This window comes from Acanthisitta chloris, unplaced genomic scaffold, assembly GCF_000695815.1.
Source record: "Acanthisitta chloris isolate BGI_N310 unplaced genomic scaffold, ASM69581v1 scaffold12623, whole genome shotgun sequence".
NCBI lineage: Eukaryota > Metazoa > Chordata > Aves > Passeriformes > Acanthisittidae > Acanthisitta > Acanthisitta chloris.
This window is the reverse complement of record NW_008666680.1, coordinates 21101-32088: the sequence shown is the minus strand read 5'-3', so window position 1 is coordinate 32088 and position 10988 is coordinate 21101. Positions and strand designations below refer to the sequence as shown.

The window sequence follows — 10988 nt, the reverse complement described above, 5'->3', positions numbered from 1 at the left end:
AGCAGGGGATTTACACCCCTCTCATAAACCAAAAGAGCCTCTTGGTACAGAGCAGAACCTTCTGCTTCTACTAATAATGCAATAAATAGAAATCTCAATAAAATCCTCCACAGCTTCCCCTGCAGAGCCATTGCACCAACCACTCTCAAGTCAAATACAAGGTTCAAACACAAGCAGAGCAGCAGTGGGATCCTCACCAGGCACTCTGGTGATTGCTCTGCCCACTCCATCCCACTGGAGAACATGGCACAGCAGCTGCTGTGTGTTCCAGCAATATCCCAGTGATGCTTACAAGCAGCACAGGTAACTCCCATGTTCATGCAAGATGAGTACAGAGGTGACTGCAGCAGAACTCAAGGGCCTGTGCACCCATCACTCCTTGAAGCACAGCAGGTACCACCCCAGGATGTCTCACCAAGCCTGGAGAAGAAGAAACTGAGGGGAGACCTCATCACTGTATACAACCTCACAGGGGCAGTGGAGGGGCAGAACTGACTTCTGCTCTGTGTGACCATTGACAGGGAATATCCTTAAATCATTTCAGGGGATTTAAGTTGGATATTAGGAAAAGGTTCTTCTCCCAGAGGGTGTTTGGGCACTGGAACAGCTCCCCAGGGCAGTGGTCACAGCCCCAAGCCTGACAGAGCTCCAGGTGTGTTTGGACAATGCACTCAGGCACAGGATTGCTGGGGTGTCCTGTGCAGGAGCTGGACTGAAGATCCCTGGGGGCCCCTTCCAGCTCAGGACATTCCATGATTCGGTAATGTCACAGCTGCCATGCAGATGCTTGATGTGCTCTCATGATCCTGAGCCCTCCAGACCACCCCACAGCTGATACCTGACTCTTCCTGCACCTTTCAGAGAGAGACACCAGGAAGGTTTGATCCCTCTGGTGCAGACAATTTCCACACTTGCCTTTCCAGCCTGTTGTTGGGAGGAATCAGCTGGGAACAGTGTTTGCAGCACCTTCTGCCTGAGGCAGGAGCTCACCCGTGGCAGTAACACCCTCACCCATCAGCACTTCCCCTGCCTAATGAAAAGAGGGACAGGAATTCAACCTGTCTTGGAGCTAAACTAAACTTTCCCTGGTGCACACTTAGACATTTCATTCCTTGCTCTGCTGTTCCTGATGGATGACAATGACTTGCCTCAGACTGCTTTGCAGTGACTCCTCATGTTTACCAAGACAGTTATACCTCCCTCCTGTAAGCTGCACAGGCCATGGCCTCATAACTCATCCCGGTTTTCAGATGGTTTTTCCATACTAACATCCCACTCTGAATTCTTCCCAAGTCTTTGGTTGACACTGGAGAAAAGCTGAACACCAAAACCCTAACTGAGACAGTGCAATCAGCCTGAAAGTGTCACGTTCCTCTTTGCACTCGTGGTCAGATGGTCCCATTTTTACTGGAGATGCCACCAAATTCCGCCATCCACAACCCCTACCTGGCTCTCCATCACAAACCAGGGACATCAGCCCCATTTCTAGTCCCTAAACATTCCTAAATGCAGAAGAGAGAGTATGTAGGTCTGAGGGAATAGCCTTTAACTCCCCTCTCCTTGGCACTAAATCCATTCTGGCTCTGTCCATCCCTGACTCTGTAAGTGCTTCTGGAGGACAAAAGCCTCAATGTCCAGTTGCTCTTCCCTTCCAGAGCTGTTCAAAGGTTATTAGCTACCAATATACCTTGAAGCTAGAGTTAGGGGATGACAACAGGGACACAGACCTGGAGCATGTGTTCTCAGACCTGGATAGAGACAGGTACAACCTCTACAACATCCCATGTCCTAAGCCCTTCATTCCTATCCATTCACCCCTTCATTCCCAATCTGCCTCTGCCAGTTGGGATTGCCCAGGAGAAAGAGGTCCAAGCTCAACTTGGTATGTACCAGCACAAAGGGACCACAGGATCACTGCAGGAGCCTCCCCTCAAACAGATCTGATCCTCCAGCACCCCCTCCCATGCCTCTCAGCTCCACAGGATCCACCTGCAGCTGCCCAGGCATTCCAAAAGCATTATCTGGTCAGTCCCTTAGCATAGGTGGAGCTCCTAGGGAACACTAAATGGAAAAGCCAAGCTGCTCTGGGTTTTCCTTTGGTTGCCAAAAAAAGCAGCTGCTTTTAAATTGTATTTTCAGCTTACTAACATCCTTCCCCCTGCTCTAATTCTGTGCTGGGCCGGTTCCCTCTCAGAGCAGTACTGTTTGCCCTTCACTACCCCTTGGCCTTGGACTCATGTCCCAGCACACTCACCTCACCTTCCCACTGAGCTACTCATCCCCTGGGATAAACAGAGGACTCAGCAGCACATTCTAGGCTTTCTGCTTTCAGCCATCAGCCCACCCAACCCTCCTTGCCCTGCATCAGCTCAGGAAATCACCAACAAACAGCCTAATTTTTGTATCTGTCATTAATTGCCTCATTATAGAGGCAACTGCACTAGTGCTGGTTTGGCTTTTCAGGTGTAATTGTGACCTTCCAGTGCCTGAAGGAGCTACAAGAAAGATGGAGAGAGACTATTTACAAGGGTCTGGAGTTGGAATGGAATGAGATGATCCTTAAGGTCCTTCCAACCCAAACCATTCTGGGGCTCTCTGATTCCATGCAAGGACCATGTGGAGGAAGAGAGAGCAAGTCAGGGGCTAAAGAAGACAAATGATATAGATACTGAACTAGATACAGAACTGACAAAGCTATGTAAGTAGACAAAATTCATTGCAGGATGCAGAGAAGGAGGAATTCATATGGAGAAAGGGAAGACTTGTCCTTCCAACCCAAACCATTCTGGGGCTCTCTGATTCCATGCAAGGACCATGTGGAGGAAGAGAGAGCAAGTCAGGGGCTAAAGAAGACAAATGATATAGATACTGAACTAGATACAGAACTGACAAAGCTATGTAAGTAGACAAAATTCATTGCAGGATGCAGAGAAGGAGGAATTCATATGGAGAAAGGGAAGACTTTCCCCCATCATTGTTCTCATGGGGGCCAGGGCAGAGGTGAAGCTGACAGTGAGGAGATCAACAGACAAAGGACAACTCTGAGAGCCAACACAGCTACCCATGACAGAGATTGTCACAAAGCTGACTTAAAATGAAATAAAAATGCCTTGTCTAAGTTTAATACTGAATTGCCCTCCAAGAAGTGAGTTCTGGGCCCTTCCTCATACAGCTCAGCCAGTCTGGCACTGCCAGGCTTCATTTTTCAGGCCACCTCAAAGCAATGTGCTTCTGTTTCTTGTCTTTCAGCTAAATCACTGCAGCAGGTACTGAGATATGTGACTCATCGCTGCAAACTTTGGTGCCTGTGTGAACAAATCACTCAAAACCTGCATTGCTCTGCCAGCCCAGACAGAGACAAGGCAGAACCCCAGAACTCTTAAGTAATCTGGGAACAACGCAGCAGTGTTTAGTACCTGGTGCAGGATTACTTGGATACCAAATCCCCTCACATCAGGAGTTGGAAGAGAAAGGCACTTACAGACTCAAGTTACTCCCCTAAAACCAGGTTCCACAGCACCAGAAATCCCTTCTGAAGGCATTTCTGAGATTTCAAAAGATCTATGCCAGGGTTGAGATGCACAAAGATCTATGACTTTCCAATGAGGTGTGTGCAGATGGAAGAGCATCCATCACCCCTTCCTCATCAAACCCAGTCCAGGCAGCAATCCTGTTGGCATTGCCTATGGACACAGGAGTTTCCAGGATAAAGAAGTCATTCCCACAGTATCTGTCACAGGACAGACGCATAAAATCGGTGTCTCTGCAGATGGCAGCGATGATGTGTTGTACCTTTGCCATATTCTTACAGGATCTCATTTCACTTTGCTTGGAAGACCGTTTTCTTGGGGTTTTCCTTAGTCCTTGGGTAAACAACTATCTCTCCAAAGATGCCTATGTCTAAGCAGAAGGACACACACCTGCACAAGGATCTGACTCTTCACCCTATGTGGCAAACTTCTCCATGGGAGGCTGCATCCCACCAGCTTGGAGCACAGATTCAGAGCACAGCAGACTGGTGGGGCTGCTCACAATCTGAACCCTCCAGGGTGGCATTTCCCACCAGGAATAAGGCCCTAAACACACCTAGAAGGTGCAGGGCTGGATTAGCACCTGCTTCCCCAACACAGATGAGAGCAAATGCCCCCAGTGAGCAGCTATAGAAACCTCCCTGCAGGCAGTTTGGGAACAAATCCTCCTTGAAGGCCTTATGCCATGGGCACTTATCCCATTGCTGGCAGAGAGGGAGTTTGGGAAGGAAAAGGAGGCAAAATTTGGAGATTAAATTAGTGCTAGCAGCAGGTTTGGGTTGCCTTGCTGTGGATAACAAAGGGCTGAGGCATCTTTTCTACATGCCAGAACCACAGGAGAATTGAGGCTGGAAGAGCCCCACAGGCTGTCTGTGCCTCCTCCTGGCCCAGACAAGGCCAAGGAATATCTAGGACAGACACTAAGAAGCAAAAATAGATGTCAAGCCAATTCATCTTCCAAACGCAGAGTATTTTCACTCAAAAAAGAGCCCACCACTCTCTGTTCTGATGGGACACATCAGAGCTCAGAACCTGTCCAGACAAACCTGTCACTGTCAAGCCAAGCCACAAGGAGAAGGGAAGAAGAAGAAAGGAATTCTGCCCATAGGCAGTGAGAAAACGGTGAGGACCCTGCCAGGGTCCCATTTGCTGAGCTGGTTCCTGTGACTCGGCACTAGCCAAGCTGGGCCAGCCCATGCCCTAAGAAGGTGATCACAGCTTCCTCAGAGCAGCCAAACCACAACAAGTGGTAATTAGCCATTAAAAGCCTCTCCTCTCCCTCTGGCTGTGGTTGCTTTCCTCATCCTTGCCTTCCTGCAGCTGAGTTGATTGCTGAGTTTCCATAAAGTGCTAGAAAATGGATTTGCATCCAAAAAAATAAGCAGAAGGGAATGAAAAAAAGCACAGGGCACAGTTACTTAAACCTTCTGTCAGCTCTGCAGCCAGAAGGAACATTGAATTGTTCAGGGCTGGGACTCAGCTAATTCCTCTGAGTTTCTGCTCAGCCTCAGCAAGAAATCTGCACGGAGATTTTGGTAAGAGGAAAAAAGTGAACTAAAATCTGTAAGAGGGAAGAAAGTGGATTCAGATGGTCAGAAACTATTGTTCGACCCTCAGCCAGCAGCAGAAAACAGCTCTCAAGGGTATTAGCTCAGCTGTGCCTGGACCCTGGGCTGAAGGGAAAGAAGCTTTCAAAGGGTCTTTGTTAAAGCACATTCCTTTTTGAGGAGAGGAAGGAGCCCCCAGTGAGAGAGCAGAGCCTCTGTCTCTCAGGACTGCACCAGCCCCAGGGGAGATCCTTCTGACCTGCATTGCCCCAAAGGGTTCAGGCACTGAACATGAACAAAAAAGTGGTTTTCCAATTAACATCTCAAGTGCAGAGCATGTCCCAGTCTTACTCAGCAAAGGGTGAGGGGATGTGGGTACAAGAGTTCATGTTCTCCTGATTTGCACGGGGCAAGTGAAATAATTCTCCTCTCAAGGCAAATCTCTTCTCTGAATTATCACCTTCTCTAAGGGGCTGAGTTCATCAGGGCACTCCCTGGCAAAGGAGCAGCACAGACTCACCAGGCACTTGTGTGACAAGCTGCTTCACTGTGAGCAAACACATCAAACACGAGGCAAGGAGGTGGGAGATCATGTCAGAAGGGATGAAAGCAGAAGGGGAGAGAAGCCACATTGTATAAAGCTGAGGACAGAACTGGGTCTGCATTGCCTACATCCATGGGAGCTATGAACACAAAAATCAGCTCCTTTAGTGTCCTGAACTCAGGGAAACATTAAGTGTGGCAGAACAGAACCACCACCTCTGCACAGGTCAATGTCTCATCCGAAATGAAGCTCAGAACTGCTGAGCACAGCGCAGTGCTGTGCTCCAGGTGCTGTCAGGGAGTCAGGAACATGTTCATGATAGTCAGTAACTTCCCAGGGCATAAATATCTTTTACTGTCCCAAATTAATAACTAATTTGTTAGAAAGGCAACTTAAGAGTTCACCAGGAAGCACAGAATTGACTGAAATCATTAGAAACTAAATTGGCATAGGAGGAAAATCAGAAAATGTACAAGAGTAATGAAGAATAAGAATAAAAAACTAGTAAAAAATTGCTGCTTAATGAACTAAGTGTGGCCCCATGTGGGGAGCACAGGGCAGGAATCCCTCAGTGCCTGCTCCTTGCCTGTGCCTGGAGTGACCATAGCAAAGGGAAAGCAGAGGATGGAATAACCTATTTCTCTTCCCTTTCCATTCAAGCTTCTGTTTGCTTCTTTACTTTACAAAGTGTTTTATTGGTTTCAATCTGCAGGAGAATGAGGAACAGGCATTTCCCAGTTCACAAAGAACACTGTCTTCAAGCAGCCTACTCCCCTGCAAAGGCAGAGCCACAGCACCTGCTTTAGTGACCATGAAATGAAGTCTCTGAACTGGGCAATTACCTTCCTTACAAAAAATCATCACTCCCTGGGTCAGTGTCTTACTTGAATTAGGAAAACTCCAAATAAAAAGGGAATAAATGTGGTTTAAAGTCAAGGCTGACTTAATAAGAACTTAATGAAATGCGGGATCACACAACCACAACATGTGAACAGTCACAGATCAGTCTGAAGTAACAGAGAGCTCTGAACACTGTGGTCTAAGCAGGCTGTGGTTGGGGGAAATCTCCTTGGGCAATAATCCTGATCTCCAATGCAAGGCAGAGCCTGGCTGTGCTCAGGAACAGTGTGGCAGCAGGACTAGGGCAGTGACCATCCCCCTGGACTCTGGTCCAGGAGCTCGGCACTGGTGAGCTCACAGCTCAGTGCTGTGTTCAGCTTTGGGCCCCTCACTGCAAAAAGGCCACTGAGGCACTGGAGCGAGTCCAGCCAAGGGCAAGGAGGGCAGCAAAGGGCTAGAGCACATGAGGAAGGGCTGAGGCAGTTGGGCTTGGAAGGGTTGAGGTTAGTCCCTTCCAACCCAACCCATTCTATGACAAGGCAAACCTCAAGCTTGAGGATGTCATGCTGCAGCTTGCGCTGGAACTCCAGGAAATGGGAGATGGTCAACTTGCCCCTCAGGTCAGCCCCAAAGAAGTAAGTGGTGAGGGCAGAGTTGAAGCCAGTCTTGAGGGTGTTGCCTGTGGTGGACCTGTCCCTGTGGCGCATGCCCATGCTGGTCTGGGAGCGAATGATGCTCTGCACCTAGAAAGGAGAGGGTTAGGAGAAGGTTAGAATCAAAACCAACACTGGGACCTGTACTAGGCAAGTATCACTGTGAGGTACTCCAAGCTCAGCTCTGTCGCCCTCTTTTGCCCTAAAATCATTCTCAAACAACAGGACGCTTCCAAAATTTGGTTGAAGTTAGAGAATCCCAGAAGGTTTGGGCGGGAAGGACCTCAAGGATCATCTCATTCCAACAACTGCCACTAGCCCAGGTTGCTCCAAACCCCATCCAACCTGGCCTGGAACACTCCCAGGGATGGAGCAGCCACAGCTTCTCTAGGCAACCTGTGCCAGTGCCTCACCACGCTCCCAGGGAAGAATTCTTTCCCAATATCCCATCTCACCCTGCCCTGTGGCAGTTTGAATCCATTCCCTGTGTCCTGTCCCTCCAGGCCCTTGGAAATAGTCTCTCTCCATCTTTCTTGTAGCCTCATTCAACCTGGCCTTGAACACCTTCAGGGATGAGGAGTCCACCACCTCTCTGGGCAGCTCAGGCTTTGCTTTTTTCAGTCCTCTCCAAAGGAAGAAGAGTAAGAAATGCATCAGATGAGTTTTAAGAGCCAATTCACCCAGTTTGCAGCTAACCATTCCAGTGCTGATCCCATGCCTGGTCAGCAGAGAGCAGCTTGTTCCCAGCAAATGCACGGGAGGTGAGAAAAACCACAGCAAACACAGGGAAGAAAGAACCCTGCACGTGTTTTGGAACTTCTACTCCTCTACTGCACATCCTTGTGGGCTCACACAGACCCCAGTTAGCTCACAGCATGTTTCTTTTCTATTTTTCCACTGGGTTTGTGCACAAACCCAGGGGTTTTCTACCCAAGGCACTCCATCCTTGCTGTCTGCCATCCTGGGGCTGTCCCACTCAGAGCAAAGGACCCACTCAAAAAGTTCCCTAGCCCCTACAGGATACAAAAAAGGTTGAACTTGAAGGATGTGACAGCCTGAAAAATCCAAGAGTGTGTTATTTTGAGGGTTCTGTGCTGATTTAAGGGGGAGCCCAGCTGAATGCACACTCATCTCCTCTCTCCATCCTCATGTGTCCCACTGAACCCTCCCAGCACCTGCTCTTCGAGTGGTTATTGCTGGGAGATGAGAGGCCAGGGTTATTCTCTGGGCAGTAACTCTTCTCTTCCAACAAGAAGGATTCTGTGAATCTGTGTAAGGACAACAAGTGTAAAACAGGAGGGTGCAAAAAACCACCTGACAGCACAGCTCCATCAAACATCACTGCTTTGCCTTCAGCCTCTTCCTCCTGTTGACACGAGCTGGAAGGGAGGAGAAACAAGAGCTGGAAGAGCTGCAGCTGTCAGAAGGATAGCAGAACCTCCTTATTGCAGTGTTCAGTGTTTTCCTAGGGAGAGAGTGAGCCCTGGAGCAACTCAAACGGGATGCTCTGGAGGGGAAGGTCTCTGGGCTCACCTTGCCTGAAATGCTGCCCCCAAACCAGAGGCTCCTGCCTGTTCTGCCACTGCAAGGAAAAGCAAGTTAGGAAGAAAGTCAAGACAAATAAAGTACTGGGAAAAAAAAGGGGGTTGGGGCTTTTTGGTTTGTATTAAACATGCACATGTGAGGAAAGATGTAGAGTGACATAATTGTGGTCTTCCAGGGGCTGAAAGCTACAAGAGAGATGGAGAGACACTATTAACAAGGGCCTCGAGGGACAGGACAAGGAGGAATAGATTCAAACTGAGAGAGGAGGTTTAGATTGGATATTGTGAAGAAATCCTTCCCTGTGAGGGTGCTGAGGCACTGGCACAGGCTGCCCAGAGAAGCCGTGGCTGCTCCATCCCTGGAAGTGTTCCAGGCCAAGTTGGATGGGGTTTGGAGCAACCTGGGCTGGTGGAAGGTGCTGCCCATGGCAAGGGGTGGAATGAGATGGTCTTTAAGCTCCTTTCCAATCCAACCCAGTCAGTGATTCTATGATTTTTCACTGCAAACAGCAGCTCCTGAGCCTGCTCTGTGCCCCCCTTAGCTGTGAGCTCTGCATGCAGCACACTGTGGACACAAATACTTATCCACTGAAGCAAAGCAGTTCATGAGCAGCTTGGAAAACTGTCCCTGTTTCCCCAGAAGTGCTGATCACACTGCAGATTGCTCCCTGGAGCAGCTCTCTCTGGGCGTGATTTATGTGGATCCACAGGTCTTCCCTTTCTCATCCAGACAGTCAGAAAATCCATCTGTGGGCACTGCAGCCAAAATTCTCTGACCAGTCCCTGCTTTGGGTAATGCTGATGCCCAGAAAGGCAGGGAACCACTGCAAGGAGTTCTCCAGCCCAGCCAGTGCTGTCCTCACTCTCAGCTCATCACTCACACCAGGATGTGGTGCACAGAGATGCTCCACTGTCTTCTCTTCATATTTCAGCCTAAGTGTTTGTGATTTGCTTCATCTCTTGCAGTAGATGAGGGAATAAAGCAGCAAAAATCAATGAAAAGAGTTAATGGTTTGCAGAGGAATTACCAGTTAACATTCCCTGCCAGTTCATTACTCCTCAGCCAACTTTTTAATTAAAAATAGAGGAGTAAACTAACAATTTTATGCTGAAGGATGAGGAGCTAAAGATGATCATGGTGCAGCACCATATTACTCAGTGCTGTGCACTAACCACATGCATCAACTGGATGAAAAATCTGAGGCTCTGCAGCAAGGCCTGAAGAAATGCAGTATTTTTATTAAGTAGTTAAAGCCTCCAAGTCACATATTAGCTAAATTACTGAAGTAATTTTCTCTCCTAATGAATGCTCTTAGGGTTCTCAGCCATTAATGGGAAGAGGAACCTCCTGTTGGCTGTCTCCAAAGACAGTGTGTGAAGGAGGAGCATGAAATTCATTCCCATGTGATCACAGCCAGCAGGGATGGTGCAATGCTCCTCTGATGATCCTTTCTGCCCCTTCTTTTTCCACCCATTCTCCCCAAAATGATGCTGCTCTTCTAACCTGATGTCACCTCCAACAGCAGAATTCCCTGGATGGGCCATTTCCAGCTGCTCCTGCCAGGTAAGATGTTCACAGGATAGAGCTGCAAACCTTGGCCATCCTTCCTGCTCTTACTGAGGCATTTCCATAAGGAGTGAAAAGAGGATTTATCATCCAAATGCTTGTTTGTTACATGATATATGTGCATAATGTGCCTTCTGCTGAAGCTGTGTGCTTGTTTTCATTCTCTTTGGGAAGTGCAAATCAAGATCTTCACAGACATCACCAGAACTCTCAGCTCCCTCTCACCTTCTCAAGCAGCTCCTTCATCCTCTGACTTTAAAGCCATGGAAGAGCAGCCTTCACCCAGATATTCTGATGCTAAGCAGGAGCTTGATTCCCTTCTCTGGAGGCAGTGACACAGGTAACAAGCTTAACACAAAAATCTTCCCCTTCCTAAGGAGTTTTACATGACTTAATGCTCATATCACTTCCCTTGGCTCTACTGGATGATCTGAAATTACATCATTCCATTTTGTCCCTTCCCCTTCCAGCACCGTGGAAACATTCATCCTCTGGAAATGTTCTTTGTCACTTTACAAGGCTCATAAAAAAGCCAAACATGAGACCTGCTTAACACAAAAATCTTCCCCTTCCTAAGGAGTTTTACATGACTTAATGCTCATATCACTTCCCTTGGCTCTACTGGATGATCTGAAATTACATCATTCCATTTTGTCCCTTCCCCTTCCAGCACCGTGGAAACATTCATCCTCTGGAAATGTTCTTTGTCACTTTACAAGGCTCATAAAAAAGCCAAACATGAGACCTGTGTTATTGGCATTTT

General features: G+C 48.2%; 1 protein-coding gene across 1 annotated transcript in view; it reads right to left on the bottom strand.

Moving 5' to 3' along the window:
- Window positions 1-7006: 7006 nt before the first annotated feature.
- LOC103799883 (calcium uptake protein 1, mitochondrial-like) overlaps window positions 7007-10988 on the bottom strand; it is a gene marked incomplete at both ends in the record, with an annotated part of 14797 nt that continues 10815 nt past the window's right edge. Inside the window, one exon of the mRNA XM_009072235.1 lies at window positions 7007-7204. Coding sequence (XP_009070483.1) covers window positions 7007-7204 — 198 coding nt within the window. The remainder of the gene's footprint in view (window positions 7205-10988) is intronic.